Source organism: Vicugna pacos, chromosome 5 (assembly GCF_048564905.1).
Source record: "Vicugna pacos chromosome 5, VicPac4, whole genome shotgun sequence".
Taxonomy (NCBI): domain Eukaryota; kingdom Metazoa; phylum Chordata; class Mammalia; order Artiodactyla; family Camelidae; genus Vicugna; species Vicugna pacos.
In genome coordinates this window covers 68,328,474-68,350,097 of record NC_132991.1, presented here as the reverse complement: position 1 = coordinate 68,350,097, position 21,624 = coordinate 68,328,474, and the positions used below count along the sequence as shown (strand labels likewise).

Here is a 21,624-nt window from a genome sequence, read left to right as displayed (position 1 = left end):
CAGAGGTTGATGGAACAAAGTATATCTATGATTTTTTAAATTAATTTGTAACCTATCATGTATGCCTTTTTAGAAAGTATAATGTAGTAATTTATTTTGAGGTTATGAATCTTCTAATATAGTAGTACGGTCCCATGTATATATAGCAAAAACAATTTCAGTTCTGTAAGATAAATATATGCCTGTTGTATGTGAAGCTATTCCAGTCCCTAAGCTGATGCAGTTTGTTTTACAGTTCGCATATTTGTTTCAAATCCAGCAAGGATAAGTATGTTTTTTTTTTCCTAGGAAGGATTTCAGTAAGCTTTTAATAAGATAGTTAAATAAATCCTAAATGCCACTTAAAAATATTACTAGTTTTTAGCTAAATTTCTATTTTGGAATTGAAGGACTAGTGAGAGTTTAATGTTGATATTGTGTTATTATCTTGCAGATAATGTATTTTCCCCTACAATAGTCCACTTAGCTTTCCAGAACTGAAATGTTGCAGAATTCGAAACTAACTAGGCCAATACTTGGAAACATTGTCATTAGTACACAGTTTGTCAAATTTACAAAATTCAGGATTAGATTGTAATATTTGTAAGCAATAACCCTATGCATGAATAAGGAATTGGGAAAAAAAAATAAAACAACCCTGAAAAATAATCTGTTACTTTTTAGCTCGTCAGGAACTTCTCAGATACTTTTCTCTGTGACATTAAGGATCTAGGATTTTAGGAAGACATACTCTTTATTAAAAAGATGTCCGAAGTTTGTGTTTCAGTTATCTATTGCTGTATAACAGACTATCCCAAAATTTAGTAGCTTAAAGCTGTAGCCATTTAATTATTTCTCTCACCTGAGTTCACTGGTTCCAGTTGGGCAGCTCTCCTGAGCTTGCTTAAGGTTCCATACTCTTGAAGTCATATGGCAGCTGAGGTTGGAGTCATCTGGAGGCTTCACTGAGACACTGAGATGCTGACTTTTCTCCCTCTCCCTTGTAGTCTCAGGATACCTCGTCATACGGTCTTTCTAGCTGAGTAGCTACACTTCTTACATGGCAGCTCAAGGCTCCCCAAGAATGCAAAATTGGAAGCTTCTGTACTTTCTTCAGGCTTTAGGCTGTCAACTGTCACAGTATCACTTTTGCCATCTTGTAATGGTTCGTAGAACAGGATCAATGCAGATTCAAGGGGAAAGAAGAAAGTAAACTCCATCTCTCAATGGTGAAAGTGAGAAATAATTTGCAACTGTCTTTAATCCACCACACACAGTCTGTCTTCTGGCCACAAAATATTTACATTCCATCTACATAACAAAGTGTAGTACCTGTGTGCTCTTAAGACCCTCCAAAAATCTCATCTCACTAGGCAGGGATCTGCAGACTTTTTCTGTAAATATTTTTGTTGACTGTAAGCTTAGTCTGTGTTGAAATTCTGCCAGTGTAGTGCCAAAGAAAATGGGGGTATAGCTGTGTTGTGCTAATCTGCAAATCTGGCCCACAAGCAGTGGTTTGCTGACCCCTGCATAATGGTATGAGTCTTGTAGTCCAGAATCTTATTAGTCATCTAAATCAAATTCATGTGTAGATATAATTCCTCCAGTATGTCTCCTCTTGGATCTGAAGACTGTGAAGTAAAGAGACAAGTTATCTGCCCCTGTGTAACAACAGTGGTGTGACAAGAACAGGAGAAGTATAATAGACACTTCCTTTCAAAAGGGAGAGAGAGACAAGAGACACCTACCAGTAAACTGGTCCATAATTCAGAATTCCAGCAGAGATGTGCTCCCAGTTCCTTTGTTAGGGCCCAGTGCTGTTCCCTGAGAGTGATTCTCCATGGCTGCTTTTGTTCTACCCTTGGGCTCTTAGCTTCCCAGTCTGAGTCATTCTTTTCCATAAAAACTAAAACAAAAACATGGTTTACATGAGTGTCTTTGTCAGCCTCTTTCCTAACCATAGTAAATGGAAGCCAGAAGTCTCTATTTTTTGAACACTTTCTATTTCTTTCAGTCTGAAATAATACAATTTCTTTTAAAATATTATGAGTTTCTTATGCATGAACTCTATTGGGCAAAAACCATTCCCTGTAACTTTACAAGACAGTCCCTTATCTCCTTTGGGCTGAGTGGGAGGCTACTACGGGAAAATGCCCTTAAGGTCTTTAAGATGCTTTATTTTCTAGTTGAGTGGATCTGTGACACATAACCTTAAATCTTTGAGATCTCAGTGGATTGTTTTATAGCCAGACTCTTCATCTAAACTTTTGCATGAGGCCATATTTTACTGGTTACAGTCTTATTTGATCATTAACTTAGGCCTTTTCTCACTTTGAGAGTCTTTGATCTCTAGTGATCTTGGAAATGAGAAATAATTTTCAAACTCAGCAAGACCCGACTCCTTTATATTTTTAAAAACTTGTGCTTAAAACCCAAACAGTTCATTTGTAAACTCATCCTTGCTTCTCCCATACATTATCACAGGCAGCTACAAGAAGCCATTTAGCACTTAACATTCTACCTGGAAATCTCCATCCCCAGATCCAGGAGTTCATTAGGTATCCTTTCTGTCTTTCATGTTATTAAAACATGTTACCTTTTCTCCTGTCTCCAGTAACAGTTTTCTTACAGTCTTTCAGGTCATCACTAACAGGCTCCAGGAGGCCCTTCAAGACTCTGCCTGCCACCAAGACCACCTCTTAGTGGGAAGGTGGGGGTGGGCCATGGAGGGAGTGATCCTCCGCTGTCTTGAATCCACCCCACTGTGGTTTCATTCTTTCCTTGAATTGAATTTCTAGGCAACTATTTCAGTGGAAGTTTCACAGCAAAGATGTATTCCACAGCTATTGATTTTTTTATTGTTCATATTTGGGCTATTAGAACATTTGTTTTGTTTTCTTAACCTACCAGTTAGGAGATGTATATGTGATAAATATTAATAAATATGATGTCTATTTTATACTGGACAGAATATAGTCAATATATGTAGTAGATATTGAATAAATGCTTACCATGATTTTGAAATAATTTTATTTACAGTGGTAAGATTTGTATGTGAAAATGCTGAAAGTGCTCTTACTTTTTTAAAGGACCTATCTTTACATTATAATTAGAAGGTATTTCTAATTACTAAATTTGTTCTTTTTCTAGGAGTCTGAATATGTTTCTGCTCATCTTCATGAATGGATAGATCTGATTTTTGGTTATAAACAGAGGGGGCCAGCTGCAGTGGAGGCTCTCAATGTCTTCTATTACTGCAGTTATGAAGGTATAAGCCCATATACTTTTTATCTTACATTACATTGATAGAAAATACTGTTTAATATGTGTTTATACATGGTGTTTTGGATATAACTATTTAACACAAGAAAGACTACATTTAAAAATAGCTTTTGTGATCTTTTCTATTTGAAAGACTGCTGGCTTTTAAAAAATAGTAGTTAAGCATATATATGCACATATAATTATAATGTCAATTACTGGTGGCATAAAAGTATTGGTCTCTTTGTGTCTATTTGTGTCCTTTTCTATCCAGTCTTATGTTAAATATTCAGTATTGGATTGTCAGCAGACTTTAAAGAATTGTAAATAACAAGTTCTTCAAATCATAATAATAAGATGGCATTATTCTAGTGTTTAGCTTGGGATCAAGAGCACTTTCTGAAGGCTTTGAAAGGCTTAAGAAGTAGTTATTTTCTAATCTTTCTGTAGAGCTAATAGTTCTAAAGATTGTAGATAGTATAAAGTTACGTGAATTTGAGCAGAGTGCATGTGACTTTTGGTAAATAGACAAGCCTGATTTTACCTTGCCATGCTCTGGTTTGTAGGTAGTATAGTGTGGTGGTTAGGAGCATGACTAGTCATGTAACAATCCATATTAAGGATACCTGAGTATAATCAGTTAGCCAGAATATCACCTTTCTTAACTTTTGCTAGATAAACTAACTTATGGCAGTATTTTTCTGTGGTTATTACACTTGTTTCAGTTTGACTGTCATAAAGAAAGCAATCAGGTGTAAAGTGATTATAGTGTGTATTTTTCCAAGAGAAACTGTTAAAGACTATCAGTTAACTTTTGTTCAAAATATTTAGTGATAAATAGTGGAATTTATTTTCATAGGTATCTGATATCTGAAGCTTTACTGATTTTGAAAAAATTACCTCAAGTATTTTTATAAATTGAAGAATGTAAACATTTTTGTTGAAATTATATTAATCAGTCTCTGATGTGTTAAACGGCTGTGTGGCCTGCTGATTTGTGTTCATTCTGTAGTGAATCGACTGCTTGGTTTTTAGGAGCTGTGGATCTAGATGCCTTAACAGATGAGAAGGAAAGAAAGGCCTTAGAAGGGATGATTAATAATTTTGGGCAAACACCTTGTCAACTGTTAAAGGTAAAGCATAAAAGTTATTGATTACTTAAGTCTAGAATTTAATTACTAAGGGACAGTACTACCAGTATTTTCTAGGATTTTAATGATTTAAAATCTTATTTCAGAATTATCTAGAATTTGGAAATAATTATACTGTCATTGAAAAAAATAAATTTCAAGATTGTTCCTATTTTGAAATAAAATATTGCGGTTAAAATCCACATATATAGTCAATTACTCTTAAGTCACAGAGGATTTATATTTACTCAGAAAGCCAGTCACCTTTATTTTGTTGATTCTGGGAAATAAAAAGTAAGGTCAAAGGCCCATGTCAGGTGAGATATTACTCCCTCCTTTATTTAAATGGAGAAAGAGCTCTAACTGAATATGAGTTAGGTTGTGCTATTAAAACTGTTCTTACACCAGGATTCATTCTATGTGTAAGACTTTTAGTAGCTGATACCTGCCCGAAAGGGCACTTACCATCCAGTCCTGACTATCAATTGTAGAATGTATAAAATCAAATTATAAATATTACTATATTTCTTTCCCCATACTAGTATCTGAAGTCAAATTTTTGTCTTCCTGATTCAAAGAAGTTAATCCAATGTTAGTTTTCAAAGATGCCTTGATCTTTGTTAGTATATGAGTTTAGATATGAGAAATACATAATAATATACCGTTTGTTAAGTTGATACTTTCTTATGCAAGCACTGCGCTAGGTGATTTACCTAACCCTCACAGTAAATATTCATTTATCCTTATTTTTAGATGATGAAGCAATACTTCATAGAAATTAATACCTAGCTTACAGTGCCCTAGAGAAACCAAATACTTTTTCTAACTTTACACAACTAGAATGTAACTGGGACAGGATTTTGGTGCATGACCATCTAACTTCAAAGCCCTTCTACAATACAGTGCTTCCTCTGAATTAATAGCTGTAAGCCCTGTTATTGAACTTGTAGGTCATTTTTCCATGTTCTTTTGGACTGTTAATTATACCCTAATTGTGACACTTTCTGCCTTAGTTAATTGTATATTTATCCATTTGCCTCATTATATTACAAATATGTTAAAAGCAACAACCTTCTCTTAATGATTTTTTGTCTTTCTTGCATATAGTTTGTTTGTAGTCGATACTTACTGAATTAAACTCTCCACAGCTGTAACAGCTAGTTTATCTAAACTCTGGCTTATAGATGTACTTCTGTTAAGTGTGTTTTCAGACTAAGCTTTATAATTGTTACTCTTCCTTAGTAACAGTTTATTTGAAGCCTTTTATCTTGACTTTTACAGTATGTTTATATTTAAAAATAATATTTTAATCCTTACTTGCTGATAGTCAGAAGGGAAAAATAACAGAATAAAACAGAACACTTCATTGGGCTTTGGAAGAGGTTCTATAATATTTTTGCACCAGTTTGCTTTTCTCTTTTTTTTTTTTTTCACAAGGGTAATGCTAATTAGTTTCCATCATAAAAAATGACCCAGAAATCAGCCTTTGATTTAAAATAAAGTGAATAATACTCACATGGATAATTGAAAGCTAAATACTGAAGTATTTAGAGCTGTCAAGTCTATTTCCCATAATCTAGTATTTTGCAGTAGAGATAGAAGAATCCTCTTTAGATAGAATTCTGTTCTGCATTTTAACTGTGGCATTGGAGTATTAATTTGATTTGTATTTTTCTTCTTATTAAAAAAGGTAATACTGTCCTCTGTCTCTGACATTTAAGTTAAGGAATAATAATAATTTATTTGAAAAATAATGCAGCATTATCTATTATTTGATTCTCATAGTAGTGATATTTAGATCTTATATCAGGAATTGAAGATTCACCCATATTATAAATACTACCTTTTGAATAATGCACTTAATTTTGCCAAACATTTAAGTGTCTACCATATTTAAGATGCTTTTCTACGTGTTGAAAATCCAAAAATATGAATAAGGCTTGTTTTATGACTGTAAGATACCTATTGTCTAGCTGGGAAAGACCATAACCAACTATATGTAATCCAACATAGAAGGAAATAAGTACTAAATAAAATAATAAATAATGTGCTGAGGAAAATAATAAAAGAGAATAATTAATTCTGACTTAGAAATTCAAGAGAGGTATCAATAAGAAAAACTTTAAAGTAGACATGGGTTTCTCTATAAATGGAGAAGTTAGAAGTTCTACTGAGGGAACAGTCTGAGCAACAGCCTGGAGTTGTCAACTGCGCCTGGTACATAATCTGTTGTAGCTAGAGTCCAGTATATATGAGGGGTATAGTGAAGGATGTTTTAATGTAGTTATGGAATTTTTTTTTCTTAAAATTTTTTTGAAGGAACCACACCCTTCTAGATTATCAGCAGAGGAAGCAGTGCAGAAGCAGACCAAAACAGACACTTCAACCCTAAACCTATTTCAACACCTCCCTGAACTCAAGTCATTTTTTATAGAGGTAATATCCAGCTTGGTAATACCAAAGAATTTTCTCTGTGAATTCTGCACACCACAGTGTTCCTTTTATGCTTAAATGGAGGGGATGGATCTTAATATTTAAGCCAAAATAGTAAATAATACTTCAGTAATATGTTCTTAGATTTTTAAAACAACCTTATTGGAAGCTTTTGTTTGCTGCTAAACTGTTCTGTTCTCTTGGCTTTCTTATTTCTAACTTCACGTTTTCCTAAAGGAAACGTAAAGAGAAGAATAAATCTTTTGATTTAGATGGCCTTCTATGTCAGTTGAGATAGTACGTGGAGGAAGTCTAAAATAACTTTAATTATAATGTCTGCTCATATATAAAATATGGCCCAATGAGTCAGATTGTTATTTGCTAATATCAGAAAGAACAGTCAAGTAAAGCAAGATAGATAGTTAATGCTGTTATTGAAAAAACACCTCCAAATTCAAATGTTTAAATATACACATTGAATTGCAATTGATCTTTGAACAACAGAGCTTTGAACAATGAAGGTATACTTACATATGGATTTTTTTTCAATAATAAATACTACAGTACTGTAATCTGTGGTTGGTTGAATTTGTGGATGCAGAACTGCAGATATGAAGGAACCATAGATACCAGAGGGCTGACTACAGATTCTGTGTAGATTTTGACCACATGGAGAGTTGGTGTCCCTAACACCCAAGTTGTTCAAGGGTCAGCTGTACTTTGAATAGTTCAGAATGTGAATGTGAAATGCATTCATACCTATAATTTGGTTAGGATAGATAATATTAACTTTTTTGGAAGAAGGAAAAATAATGATAAAAAGTTATGAGAAATAGATGGAACATGTGCATGAAATAGGCAGTAACTCTCATGTGATATAGCAGAGGTTGGTAAATGTTTTCTTAATGGGCTAGATAATAAGTATTTTGGACGTTGTAGTTTAAAGGCAAATCAACAATATTATGTAGGTACATATATAAGCACTTAAAATAGAACCATTAAGAAATGTAAAAACTATTCTTAACTTACCCACGGCCTACAAAACAGTTGGTAAGCTGGAAATGTCCCACAGGCCTGGTTTGTCAAATCCCTGCATTAGAGCATCATCATAATGTATTTCTTAGATTCAGTGTCATGGGAAATCTTTATAGAATTTTTTGATAATTTGGTGTAAAAATTTTAGGAAGTTTATGAGAGTTAAGGTTTATACTGAATTTTACTCAAGTGAACATGTTGTAGTAAGGCCCACAGTATTAATGTAAATGTGTTTTCACATGTTTGTGAAAGCACATCAAAATTAATTGCCTTTCTAAGGAAAGCAGCCTCAGTCCTGCGACGTTAACTCTTTACTACACATAGGGCAACCCACAAAACCCTATTTGACCCCTAAACTGATGGGCATGTAATACTTTATTTATTATCTAATGCTGATAACGTTATTTTCATCGTGTCTAACCTTGTGGCATTGTTTTTATAGGATAATACAATCTGAGTTCTATCTGCAGGTGCAATAACGTTTGCCCCTCGCTGTACCCACCATGTTACAGGGTAGCTTTCCCCAGGACTAGTATCTGGAGCAGGATAAAGAACACAGTAGATATCCTTGGGTACAAATAACTTGTTAATCCCATTTCATCATCGTACAAGAAGGTGGTGTTTCCCACTCATTCATATGAAAAGAGAAGGCCTTTCCTAGGTATTAAAATGGTGAAGAAAATTGATATAGCAATGAAAGCAAGGGCTTATTAATGGATTTCTTCAGATACCGCTTCCTTTTATGCTTGTTTAAATATGTCTTTCTTCTCTTGATAAAATCACGGTGTGAAGAAAAAAGATAAGTGCTAACTTTATATGGTTATAATTCATTATTTAGTTCCTATAAAGCTCTTAGAAAAGCTCCTGGCACACAGTATGTTCCCAGTAATGTTAGGTTATAATTGATCTAATAAATGTTAGGTATAATTTATAAATTATTATCACATCAAGAAACTCAGTTCGAATCATTGTTCTCTTTCATACTGTAGTAAGATAATGGTGGATGTTTTCTGAGGACTATATTTTTTGGTCCTTTTTTGGTGGCTTTTTAGGGCTTAAGGTAATGGAATAGATCTAATTTTTGAAAGGTAAACCCAAAGAGAAAATTCTGTAAAATATAACTAGTTTTCCCATTTCACTTACTTGGAAAAACGTTTTCTTATATGATCTACTTTTTCTACACGTCATTATGGCAAGGGAAAAGGAAAGCTCTTAAATCACTGGCTGTTTTAAATGGTTGACGCTCCTTGATTTCTGCATCTCTGTTTAATGGCAGAGTAGTGGAATACAAGGAGGTGATGAGTATATAATTCCTTTCCTACATTTTAAATTAAGTGATGATGTACTTTGATAGAGCAAAATGCTATATCACAGGATTTATCCTTGTTAAAAAAAATAGAAGTTTTCAAAAATTTGTGCTTAATAAAGTAGAACTAGCCACTAAACCTCTGTGCTTTATTTTATAGGGAATTAGTGATGGTATTCCACTAATAAAGGCCATCGTGCCCAAAAATCAGTCTCGTTCTTTTATGTCACAGGGCAGTCCTGAGTTACTGGTAAGTTGATTTAAACCTTTTTCATGCTGCCATGTCTATGTCTATTACAATATACTTACTAAAAAACTGAGAAAATAAAAAAAATTTTTAAATCTTAAAAAATAATAGGGAAAATTTGTATAGAATTAACTTGACCAAGTATATATAAATGTGTTTTTTATTTACAAAGCTTTTATTTTAAGTAGTTCTGTAATTCTTAAGTTTATTTGAAATAATAACTATGTGAAAATATCAGGAAATTTTGTACAAGAAAATTATGATATAATATCTTATTAGATGTTAAACTTTATCATAAAGCAGTGAAAATAATGAAAATGAGATATAATACAGAATTGATAAAGGTCCATATGCATGCCATGGTAGTGAGTACTTTACATGAATTTTGTTCTTTAATCCACCTAACAGTTCTTGTTAGATAGGCACAATTATTGCTTCCCTTCTACAGATGAGGGATTAAAATTCAGAAGTAACTTGCTCAAAGTCACAAAGCTAGCAAGTAAGTAATCTCGGACCTTGGCAAATGGACGAAACCTAGATCTGTCTTATTCTAATTTTGTCATTTAGAAATTATAAAAATTGAGCATATTGCAGGGAACAGTAGAGATTCCAGAATTAGATCTATTTTTCTAATTATGCATATTGTTTGCTTAGAGAAGAGGTCTAGAAAGATACATAAAAATAATAAAAGTTCTTTTTGAGTGGCAGAATTCTTGTCATTTTCAGTTTAAATACATGTATTTTTTTGTTTCCTGATTTTTTTTTGTTAGTCTGTTACTTTTTATCAAGAGAGGAAAAACTTTTCATTTTTAAATGCAAATATTCACTATTGCTGTCCCTAAGAAAGGGAGACTTAACAGTTCTTCATAAGATCTACTTCTGATTTATGTTCTACATGATATATATTTTATTTTTATGGTTAATAATTATTAATAATAATTTTTATGGTTAATAATCTTAATTACTTCTGATTGCCAACTATTAGATACTAATGAACTTCGAGAAATTTTAAGGAAAATAATTTTACTGAAGAAAGACACATTGGACAACTTTTCTTGTAGTAAAATAGCAACGAACTTTTTAACCATTTGAATTATTTTAGGACTTTCTTAATGAGTTTTCATGTGTTAAGCACACAGTCTCACACTAATCCCTGAATGTAAATGCTAACATCATGTAAGTATTTGGGTACCCTATGCTACTTTCTTTAATCTTTCATTATATTTTTGTCTTCATATGTTTCTTTTCTAGGTAACAATAAGCATGAATTATGTTATTGGAACCCATGGATGGCTGCCTTATGACAGAAACATTTCTAATTACTTCACATTCTTCAAGGATCAAACTGTGACAAATCCAAAGTAAGTAAATGAACATTTAAAATAAAACAGGAATAGCCAGTACCTTCTTGCCAGGAAAAACAAATAGATTAAACTTTCCAACTTCCAGCTTTCCTGGTCCTGGCATACCCTTACTTGTCTTTAACACTTTGAAGCTGTGTGCAGAATCGACAGTCTTACTAAGTTGGCTGTAAAGTCAAGATTTAAATCTTTTTCACATGTTCTCCAATCTCAACTTCTTTATGCTTAACCCTTGGGACTGTTTTGTTACATATATTTTTATTTAATGAAAAATATGAATAAGAATGTATCTTCTGTATGCCTGTATCATTTATTAATAAACATTTCAGATTGAACAGTTGAACAGATTTATTTTTAATTTCTTTTTTGAAGATATTAAAAAAATAGTTGATATTGGTCTAAGTGACCTTTTAAAAAAAGAGTCTAATATTTAATTGTGTTTACAGAACTCAGCGTAGTATGAATGGTCCTTTTGCTCCAGGGCTGGAGATCACTTCTAAGCTATTTATAGTATCACATGATGCGAAGTTACTTTTCAGTGCCGGACACTGGGATAATAGCATTCAAGTGATGTCACTTACAAAAGGCAAAACTATTTCACACCATATCAGACATATGGGTAAGCATTAACTTTTTTTTCCCCCAAAACAAAATTGTCTTTATTTTTTCTAACTATGATAGTAGTAGATACTTCTTATAAAATCCATTAATTTTGTCTTTGAAACTGAGTGAATTTTTTGATAGAGTTGTGTTATGATTATTATATTCTTTCTTTAAGAGTGTTTAATGTATTTTGGGTATACTAAGCATCATATAAATTAAGTACAGTTTCATAAGCTGAAAGATGTTAGATAAAGTCTTTTAAAAAATTGGTTGACAGAGTAAAAGTTTCATGATAAAATAGTAAAAAAATAAGCTGTCATGGTTGAATAAAAAATCAGCTCCTTTATTTGTTGGTAGTAAAGCATGAAAGAGAGAAAATTATCAAATGTAATTTGACCTGGTGCTTCTTTGTGTCTCAGTCTTCAATGTGAGGATAAAACACTGAGTAGGATTTTTCCTAATAAACCTGCTAGGAGAGGGAAGTGGAGTCTGCTACTCATTTTGTACCAGTGACTCCTAAGATGGCACTTAGTTCAGGTTTTTACAATTTATGAAAAATGTATTTTATATTGTGAATTTACAGTGTAATATATGTATTGTTTTGGTTAAGGACACATATTCTGTAGGATTGCAGTTCGCAATGGGAGTAAAAAGTGAATGAGGGGGTGAGAGAGTAAGAGAGCAGAGAAATATCAAAATTAAGTGGGGGTCCCTTTCAAGCTACCTGACCTCCTGCCAGGAGTCTGACATGCATGTCTACTCTTCACCCTCAAAGGAGGGTGGCCTAGAGGGGAAGGATATAGCTCAGTGGAAGAGCGTGTGGCTTAGCATACATGAGTTCTTGGGTTCAATCTCCAGTACTTTTATTAGAATAAATAAATAAAAACCTAACTACCTCTTCCCCCAAAAAATTTTTTTTAAAAAAAGGAGGGTGTTCTCAAAGAAAGCTTTTTTACATGATTTTATACTGCTTCTTTCCTTTGTCACTCCCAATGCTTTTCCAGGGCATTCCTACATTTCTCCCTGTTAGAACAACTGATTTAATGATAGTATGAAAGTAACCTAAGATTGCCCTTTAGTTCTGTTCCAGAAAAACTATGCCATTTCAACTTTTACATTCCTTTTTTTTTTTTAACAGATATTGTGACTTGTTTAGCTACAGATTACTGTGGAATACATTTGATTTCTGGTTCCAGAGATACTACATGTATGATATGGCAAATAACACAACAGGTAGTCACACATTTAAATATTCTTGATTTAGATCATAGATTCACCCTGAGAATACTATTGAGATGTTCTAGTAGAATAAGGAATGTTTCTCTGGCACTGAATGGTTATTTGAGCTCCCTTGCATTCCATTACCCCTCATTCTGTTCTGTCTTAATCGCCACATTTTTTCCTAGATGTATTGTTTAATTCATGACCTTATCTCATATTACCTTCCAAAAAGAACTCTTATTAACCTCTTCTAGGAAACAATTATTTTTCTCATCTTTGTTGACAAAATTCCTGATTTCCTTTCAGGTGGCACTCTTAGAAGGTATAGGTTTATAATTTTCATCAACCTTATTGTATAATCATGATAATGTTAGTCCGGGGAAGTATCTTTTTTACTTTATGGCTTCTGGATTTTCTGCCTTGCTTAGAAAAATAAGCAGTCTTTTCCCCACTCCAAGTTTATGAAAACATTCCCTAAAAATTTTCTTATAACACTTTTCTTGTTTTATATTTTTACATTTCAATCTTTAATCCATTTCTGTATTTTATAATGTAGAATAATTAATACTAGGTATATAATTATGTAGATATATAGTAGAATATATATAATGTTAATTATATAACAATGTAGAATATAAAAAATAATACGATTTTGTTTACTTCTGAGTAGAAAGTCATTTATGCCAACATAAATGATTACCCACTGAATTGGATCTTTTTCTAGATTCCCCATTCTTTTACACTTATCTATTTTTATGTCAACACCAAAATGTTTTTATTTTAATAGTTTAATATTTGATAAGGCAAATCTCCTCTCATTGTTTCCTTTATTTAAAAAAGTATTTTCAGCTATTCTTATATGAGTATTTACTCTTCTGTATGAACTTTAAAAATATTTTAACCATATCTTCCTTTCAAAATCTCCAGCTTAGTCTTAGTGAAATCATATTTAATTTGTATGTTAATTTGGTATGAATTGACATTTTTATAATTATTCCTATCCAGAAATAGGAAATGTCTTTCCATATTTATTTCAGGTGTTTTTTCAGTGTCTTTGGTAAAATTTTATAATTTTTTTCCGTTTAGGTCCTGTGTTTTGTTATATTTACTTCTGCCATATTTTTATGACTATTTCAGTGGGATTTTTTAAAATCATTTTTATTTCTGACTATTGCTAGTATAAAAAAAGCTATTGATTTCTATACAGTTATCTTATATTTAGTCAGTTTAACAAATCCTCTTATCCAGTTCTCATATTTATTAGTATTTTTTGGATTTTCTGAAAACAAGATAGATTACACATGTTGGTTTTCTTTATCTTTTCCAGTATACTAATTATTTCATTTTCTTATCCTATTACATTACAAATATAATAAAGGAAGAAAATTTTAATGAGCAGCCCTGTCTCACGTTTGACTTTGATGAAATTGCCTTCACTATTGTGCCATTTAGTATACTGTTTACTATTGGGTTTCACTAGTGTTTTTTTCTATTTCAACTGTTATTTTCCTTCTGTTGCTTTTTTCTTTGGTAGCTTTTTAGTTTTAATAAAATTTTAATTTACAGGAAAGATACAGAGGTAGTACATTTTTGCCATTTGTCTTAACATTCTCTCCTACTCCTTCTGTCTTTATTTTACTGTTTTTGTAAGCATTTTAAAAGTTGGAGGTATTATTTTCCTTTACCCCTAAACAATTCAGTGTATGTTTTCTAAGAACAAAGACATTCTTATGCATAACCACTGTGCAATTATCAACATTTATTAACATTTATGTAATATTATTTAATCCACAGTCCAAGTTCTAATTTTGTTGGTAATCCTAATAATGTCCCTTACAGATATTTTTTCCAGTTTCTCTTCCTTTTTAAAATTTACAGTTTTTCCTTTATTTTTCTTAAGGTAATGTATTATGTTGAGAAGTGTCCTAGCTTTGAATCATCCTTGAATTCCTATATAATTCGTGGTGGTGTTACATTTTACTGCAGGATTTTATTTGCTAATACTTTAATCATTTCTCTACTTAAAAAAGGAATAAATCTGTTTTTATTCTGTCTTTGCTTGTTTAGTATTGGGATATGCAATCTTTATTGAATGAATTTGTGAAGAGTCTCTCTTCCTCTGTAACTTGCATTACTTACATAATATAGAAATTATCTGATTTTTAAAAATTATAGTGCACTAAACACTCAGACTGATACTCTTAGAGGAAGGCAAATATGACCCAGATGATAATAGTGTCTAGGGGAATTCATCCACATTATATAATGTTAGTAAAAGATCTGGACATTTATTTACAATAATCATAAAACAAATACCATTCAAACTATTCAAACATTCTGTATCTAGAAAGTAATGTACCAAGCAAAGCACACTAAAAACAGATGAAGAAAAATTCAGGTACAGAGAGGTTCCCTGCAATAAAACTGTGCTATCAGAAGAACATAGTAAGAATATCAATTCAATAAAATAAGACTGCAAAGATGAAATTATAAAATAGCATAATTAAGATGAAAAGGGAAATTGGAGAAGAATCAAACTGAAATTAAAATCGATACCATTGCAATTATAAATAAACCCAGAGCAGAAACAATGAGGAACAATTTGATGTGACTGAAAATCAAATTATTAACAAAGAAAGATTTAAAATAATCAAAATGAATACAAATGGAAAAACAAAAGGATTAAAGCAATTTGAAAAAGAGTAATAGCTATAGAAATCAAAGACAAGTCACCATAAAGATAATTTTTGTCTCTGAAATAAGAATGCCAATAAATGAAATAAGTAAAGTGCTCAGAGATATAATACAAAAAGTTTCCCTGAAGGAGAGGACGGATAAATCTGCAGATGAAAAGGGCAAATAATATACCTGTTAAAATTAATCCAACACAGTCAACTTTGAAACTCTTCAGATTTAGTTTTTGAGCTTCAAGAGATTGAGAATAATTTAAGAATCCAAAGAGAAACACAAAATGGGTACTGCTCTGAATAGACTTAGTGGTAAGAACTATTTGCAGTGTCAGTTTGTGAGCAGACAGTTTAAATACAGGATAAACCTTTCTATAGAGAATAGACTATAAGATAGTTACCTTTGCTTTTCTGTTTTAATATTAGGGAGGTACTCCTGTGGGCTTAGCATCTAAACCCTTTCAGATTCTGTATGGACACACTGATGAGGTACTGAGTGTTGGCATCAGCACTGAGCTAGACATGGCAGTGTCTGGATCAAGGGTAAGATTTCACCTTTAAAAATACTGATTTTTTTTGTTTGTTTAAATTAAGAAGCAATATTTATATTTAAAATTTTTTTAGGGGTATTGGTAAAAGCATAGAAATTTTATACTGTGCTTGTGTAGGACTTTGTAAAAGTAGAAAAATACAGAGAGAAAAAACTTAAAGAGACTGGATTCTACTTGAGGATTTTACTGGTCTTATTGGTTAAGAGAGGAAAGCATTTTATGAAATTTCAAGATTGGAATTATTCCTAAAGTACATATGTCCTTGGTAGAATAATCATTTTCTCCATGCCCTTCCCTAATTTCTTTATCTTGCTCGCTTTCTTTTCTTACTTTTTGTTCTTCTTTTCCTTTGTCTTTTCATTTTCTAATATTTCCTGTATAGGATGGCACTGTGATTATACATACCATTCAGAGAGGTCAGTACATGAGGACTTTACGACCACCTTGTGAGAGTTCCCTGCTCCTGACCATTCCCAATTTGGCTATATCTTGGGAGGGACATATTGTCATCTACTCCACCATTGAAGAAAGAACCACCCTCAAGGTATATAGCAGTTTCATGAATTAGGGCTAGACTGTTTATAAGCTTATCTTTTCCTTCCCACAATATATTTATGAGGCATTTTGAGGAAGGAAAGAACACCATATTTTGAAAAGGATGTTTTCCTTTCATGTTCAATTTGTTTATTCCCTATCACAATCTTAGCCTCACATTTGATTTTGTTTTAGGAATTTCTAAAAACCTATATGATTTCAAAAATAATTTCTGATTATGTGAGACTTCCTAAGCTTAGGTGGAAATTATAACCAAATAAATTATTTTTGCACAAGGCAGGGTATAAATAAATAAGCCGTGAATTTTATATGTTTATTTCCTTTCAGTAATAAAGCTTTTTCAAAATTAAGCAAAATTTTTTGTTTTGTTTTAGGAATATGGGTTTTTTTGGATGAGATTTTAGGTTCTTTGGGAGGAATAAGAGTTCTTGTTTAATATTTATTTATCTAGCAATCTGATTGAAATAACTTTAACAATATTTTCTACATACTTTCTCTTTAAGCGTGCCTATGTGTTTATTCCAAAATTTTAAACCCAGTCGTCATTCTGTTAAAATCATAGCTGTAATTGACAATATTAAAATTCAGTTTTAATTTGAGATCATTAAATTTCCTTCAACTAATCTTTGCAGGATAAGAATGCATTGCATTTGTTTTCCATAAATGGCAAGTATCTAGGGTCTCATATCCTGAAGGAACAAGTATCAGATATGTGTGTAATTGGAGAACACATTGTCACAGGCAGCTTACAAGGGTTCCTGTCCATAAGAGATCTCCACAGGTAAATATTAAGAATTCTGAAGAATCATTTAGGAAAAGGCAGTAGTATTTTCAGCCTAGAGAGAATAGAAATCTATAATCTAAAATTTCTAATCATTTGTTTTATCATTTATTATAAACATGTCTTGTTTGGCAACTATGAAGAAAAATGGAGAAGCTAAAGTGTTTCTGGATTGGTAAATGAAATGTAAATGTACATTTTTAAAATAGAAAAATTTTTTATGTACCTTTACCACAATTAAAGAAATTTTTAATAGCCAGAAAAAATATTTTTTATAATGCCAATCCTGGATAATGAATTTGGAAATGTGTCTAATTATAGTTTGAATTTTTACAAAGTTGGGTTTTAAAAAGCTTTTTCAATTGTAAAATTAAGTATTTTTAAGGCCAGCATATCAGTTCATGATTGTGTATGTATATACTTAAAATAAGTAAGGAGTCTTGTGTTATTTTAACCCAGTGAAGGAAAGAATGTTTGAAAGTGGATATGTTTTTAAGTTTGGTATTCATATTTACTAACTTATACACACAAAGCACTTTTACTCCCTGCATGCCCACATCCATTCTTTTATTTTCTTCTCTTTTTAAAAAATTTGCTGTGCCTTATTTATACTCCTCAGACTATCTTGGTCCCTCCCAAAAACCTTTCTTCTGAATCATTTCCTTATCCAGAGTGTTCTCTTATTGCATTCATATCACTGTCACTTCTGTACCAACATCACTTTTCTGTCTTTGTATTTTCCTTCTTATTTTTATCATTCTTCCTCTTATAGTAGAGCACTGGGTCCACATTTCACTAATAACTTTCCAGTGTTTTGTTTTGCAACTCTGATTTTACAGTGTTGTTAGGAGAATCCCAAATTAGAAGAAAAAAAACAATGAAATCTTTTAGCAGGTTTGTTTAGATCATAGTATGTACATGCTAAGATTCATCATTGTCTAATCATAAAAGCTGTGAGCATTTTTCATAATGGAATATTATATTGTCATATTATATTTTAAAATATTTTCTTTTAAGAGAAAGCTAATAGAACAATTTTATTGACCTCATCCCCCACCAATACATACTTTTTGAAGTTTTGCCCTTTTTATCCAACTTTCCCTTATTAATCTACAAGGTGAAAATCATTTTGTGAGAGCCCATCTATGTGGTTAGGAGGAAAACAGATGAAAATAGAGAAAAAGTCTGTTAAGAATTTTAAGTAATGCTATAAATGTGGGCTGTTGTGTCACTCAGTTTCTGAACCTAAGTTCCAACATCTGTAAAATTAGAATGTAGAACTAGACGATCAGTAAGTTATCTTCCAGGTATAAAATTCTGTGAATCCATTATATATCCATGTAATTGTGTGTGTGTTTTTTATTTCTCTTCTAGCTTGAATCTCAGCATCAACCCATTAGCCATGCGATTGCCTATCCGCTGTGTTTGTGTAACCAAAGAAAATAGCCATATTCTTGTAGGATTAGAAGATGGCAAATTGATTGTAGTGGGTGTTGGCAAGCCAGCTGAGGTAAAACCTAGCATCAAGAATTTAATTTCCCGTACGGTTGGGGATTCCTTTGGTTCTACGGTATTTCAAATGAATCAGAAGTCTCCATTATGGATAAACAAATTGAAAAACAAATTTGATTTTTCAAAGTACAGTAAATGAAAGGGTATAAAGCTGGTATTCAAGAGTGATGTTTATATTATGTTATTGAAATCACACATTTAGCAGTTTCCATCTATAACTCTATGAATAAGAAAGTTCTTTTATTCTTTGTCTTTCTAAATCTAGATTTAAGACCACTCCTGGAATTTTTAATACATAAAAGAGTTTATAAAAAATGGAATATAGACCAAACAACAAAACTACTAATTTAATTTCAGTAAATATTCTTCATGATTGTATGTCAGTTGTCCTTTTATAAAAGCATCGTTTTTTTACTTGGAACTACAAATATCCCCATATATTGTGCTAATTCTCAATGAGTTACCTATAGTTACTGTAAATTTATTTACCAGTGGTTTATCATTTACTGAATATTAAGATATCATAAATCTAACACTGTTCCTACGAAAACTTAGTGACTATACACCAAGTAATCTAGTGATTCCTTTAAGAAACTTAGTTTATTACATAGAGTCATACTTAAGCATTACACATTTTTATTGATACCATTGGTCTCTTCTGAGAAATCTCAAATACGACATCTGTAGGGATTTTTTCAAGAGAAGACATTACTGAATAACACTGTCAGTGATGATAATAAATTTATCATAAGTCATGGGAACCTTTTTTTGTATGTTTTAAGATTTTGTTAATCCTTGTACTCTTTTTCAGGGTATTATTTTAACGAGAGGTCTTATTAAATGAAAGTGATTGCAACATTTAGTTTCAGGTGTAATGGTCCCCCAGACAATGTCAGCATGTCCAAATCTTGGTATTTCACTTATATTTAAAACATTTTAAGCATTTTCCCATTCAACAGTAATAGAGTTTCTTGATTAATATATTTCCCAAGTAAAAATTGCCCTCCTGTCCTCTGCTGATGTGATGATTACTTGAGAATGCTGCTCAGAGTATGTTTCACTTTCTGTGGTTTACTCAAGTGCCTTTAAATTTGATTGTCCTCCAACTTAGGAAATTTGTTAGTTTCTGATTATACTGAATTTTTAACAACTGAAATGACAATATGCACACACATTTGAAAAAAATTGGTTAAAAAAAACACCTAAGCAGCTTCATTTCATAGGCCTAAAGTAATATGTTGTAATATTTACCAAGTAAATTTTTGATCCTTATTGAAAGATTTATATAGTCTACAACACATAGAATTTGAATTATGTGTAGAGTTTGAATAAAATTATTTTTAAATCTATTTTACATCCTTGGATGTATCAGCTGAAATATGGATTTAATTTAGTAATAAATAATCTAATTGAATACTTTGAATTTTGCATAATTAAGATATAATTATAAATGAAAGCGTAGAAATTAAATCGGTAAATAGTTATGAAAAGAGTTCTATTGCAACATTTATTTTTATCTGAAAGTCAAAATCTTGATTATTATGTATTTTTAAATCATGTATCAGTTTTGTATATTATGCTGTCAGTATGAAATCCATATTTATAAATTAGATGGTAAAGTGGTACCAGATTAATGGAAATTATGGTTTTGGAAATACATCTGGAAATGGAAATGCAAATGCAAAACAGACATGCCAGAGTGTCTTTGCCTGAGACTTATCTTTTATCATGCCAGTAAATGGACCCTAGAAAAGTAGCCATTAAAAAAGGGTGGCAGCTGAAACACCATTAAAAAATAGTTTGCTCTTGGGAAAGTAATTTCAACAAATTATATGGTTAGATTGAGAAATGTTTCCCATGAGGGGTTTTGTTGCCCTGTAAAGAAATAGCACTTTTAGAGGAGTATTTACTCACTGATTCAATTCATATTTAATGAATAATTGCTATATGCTGAGAAATGTGCTGGGTGGCAAAATTTAATGGTGGAAGAAATGTGATTTTTCTTACCTTTAAGGAGTTTATGCTGTTCTTACTTTCTAAATTACTTTTTATCATTCTATTGTTAAAGAGTTTTTTAAATTATTAGATGAAAATATTTTAAAATTACTTTCTTTTCATCAAAATATTATTTTACTTTCTCCTTATCATTGTGATTGTTATTAATAGTATTGCAAATACAAGAGACGAAAACTCCCCAAACTTATGTCTTTTTAGCCACATTAAGTATAATTTGAGAAGATTGCTTTAATGAAGTAAAATATAGTTTTGTGAATATATAAAATAAAGGAGTCTGATCATTTTGACATAACTGGCACATTTAATTTAAAAATTTGTACATTGGCATTAGATTTTTCTCAGCTGAAAGACAATGTAGATTGATTATTATTAATTAAGAATCATTAAAATGTTAATGATTCTGCTAACAAAACCTATTTCTTCTTCATTCTACAAAATCAGTGTCTTGTTTATCAATTTCATTCATCCTTTTTTTTTTCTTTCTTAATAACTTCTATTCTTCATTTCTCTGGATTAAACAGATGCGTTCAGGTCAGCTTTCTCGAAAATTGTGGGGATCTAGCAAGCGACTCAGCCAGATTTCAGCTGGAGAAACTGAATATAATACTCAAGATTCCAAGTGATTGTTGTTTCCGCCTTCTGTCATAAATAACTGAAACTTGATTTATTGCTTTGTCACTTTAACCACATCTCTCAACTATCTTAAATGTTTCAGGGCTTTTATCCCTGCAAATCATCTAGGAGTTAACAAAATTTGGTATGGCATGTGTATAAAGATGTTATATTATTTTCCACTTTAAAAATTTCTGATACTATCACTGAATCCAATCTTACAAACTAATTCTTATTTTACACTAAGATGAATTTGAGGAAATACATTTGACTTGATTTAGTGGTTTATTCCTAAAGATCATTAGATCCATTTAAAAAAAACAAACTTCTAAAA

The 21,624-nt window shown here is 31.5% G+C and overlaps 1 protein-coding gene across 1 annotated transcript in view; it reads left to right on the top strand.

Moving 5' to 3' along the window:
• Window positions 1-21,341, top strand: part of NBEAL1 (neurobeachin like 1) — a 124,341-nt gene extending 103,000 nt beyond the window's left edge. Inside the window, exons 44-55 of the mRNA XM_072961428.1 lie at window positions 3,130-3,247; window positions 4,276-4,373; window positions 6,690-6,806; window positions 9,305-9,394; window positions 10,643-10,752; window positions 11,199-11,371; window positions 12,494-12,588; window positions 15,690-15,806; window positions 16,197-16,358; window positions 17,002-17,150; window positions 18,525-18,660; window positions 21,200-21,341. Coding sequence (XP_072817529.1) covers window positions 3,130-3,247; window positions 4,276-4,373; window positions 6,690-6,806; window positions 9,305-9,394; window positions 10,643-10,752; window positions 11,199-11,371; window positions 12,494-12,588; window positions 15,690-15,806; window positions 16,197-16,358; window positions 17,002-17,150; window positions 18,525-18,660; window positions 21,200-21,301 — 1,467 coding nt within the window. The 3' untranslated portion in view covers window positions 21,302-21,341. The remainder of the gene's footprint in view (window positions 1-3,129; window positions 3,248-4,275; window positions 4,374-6,689; window positions 6,807-9,304; window positions 9,395-10,642; window positions 10,753-11,198; window positions 11,372-12,493; window positions 12,589-15,689; window positions 15,807-16,196; window positions 16,359-17,001; window positions 17,151-18,524; window positions 18,661-21,199) is intronic.
• Window positions 21,342-21,624: the final 283 nt, after the last annotated feature.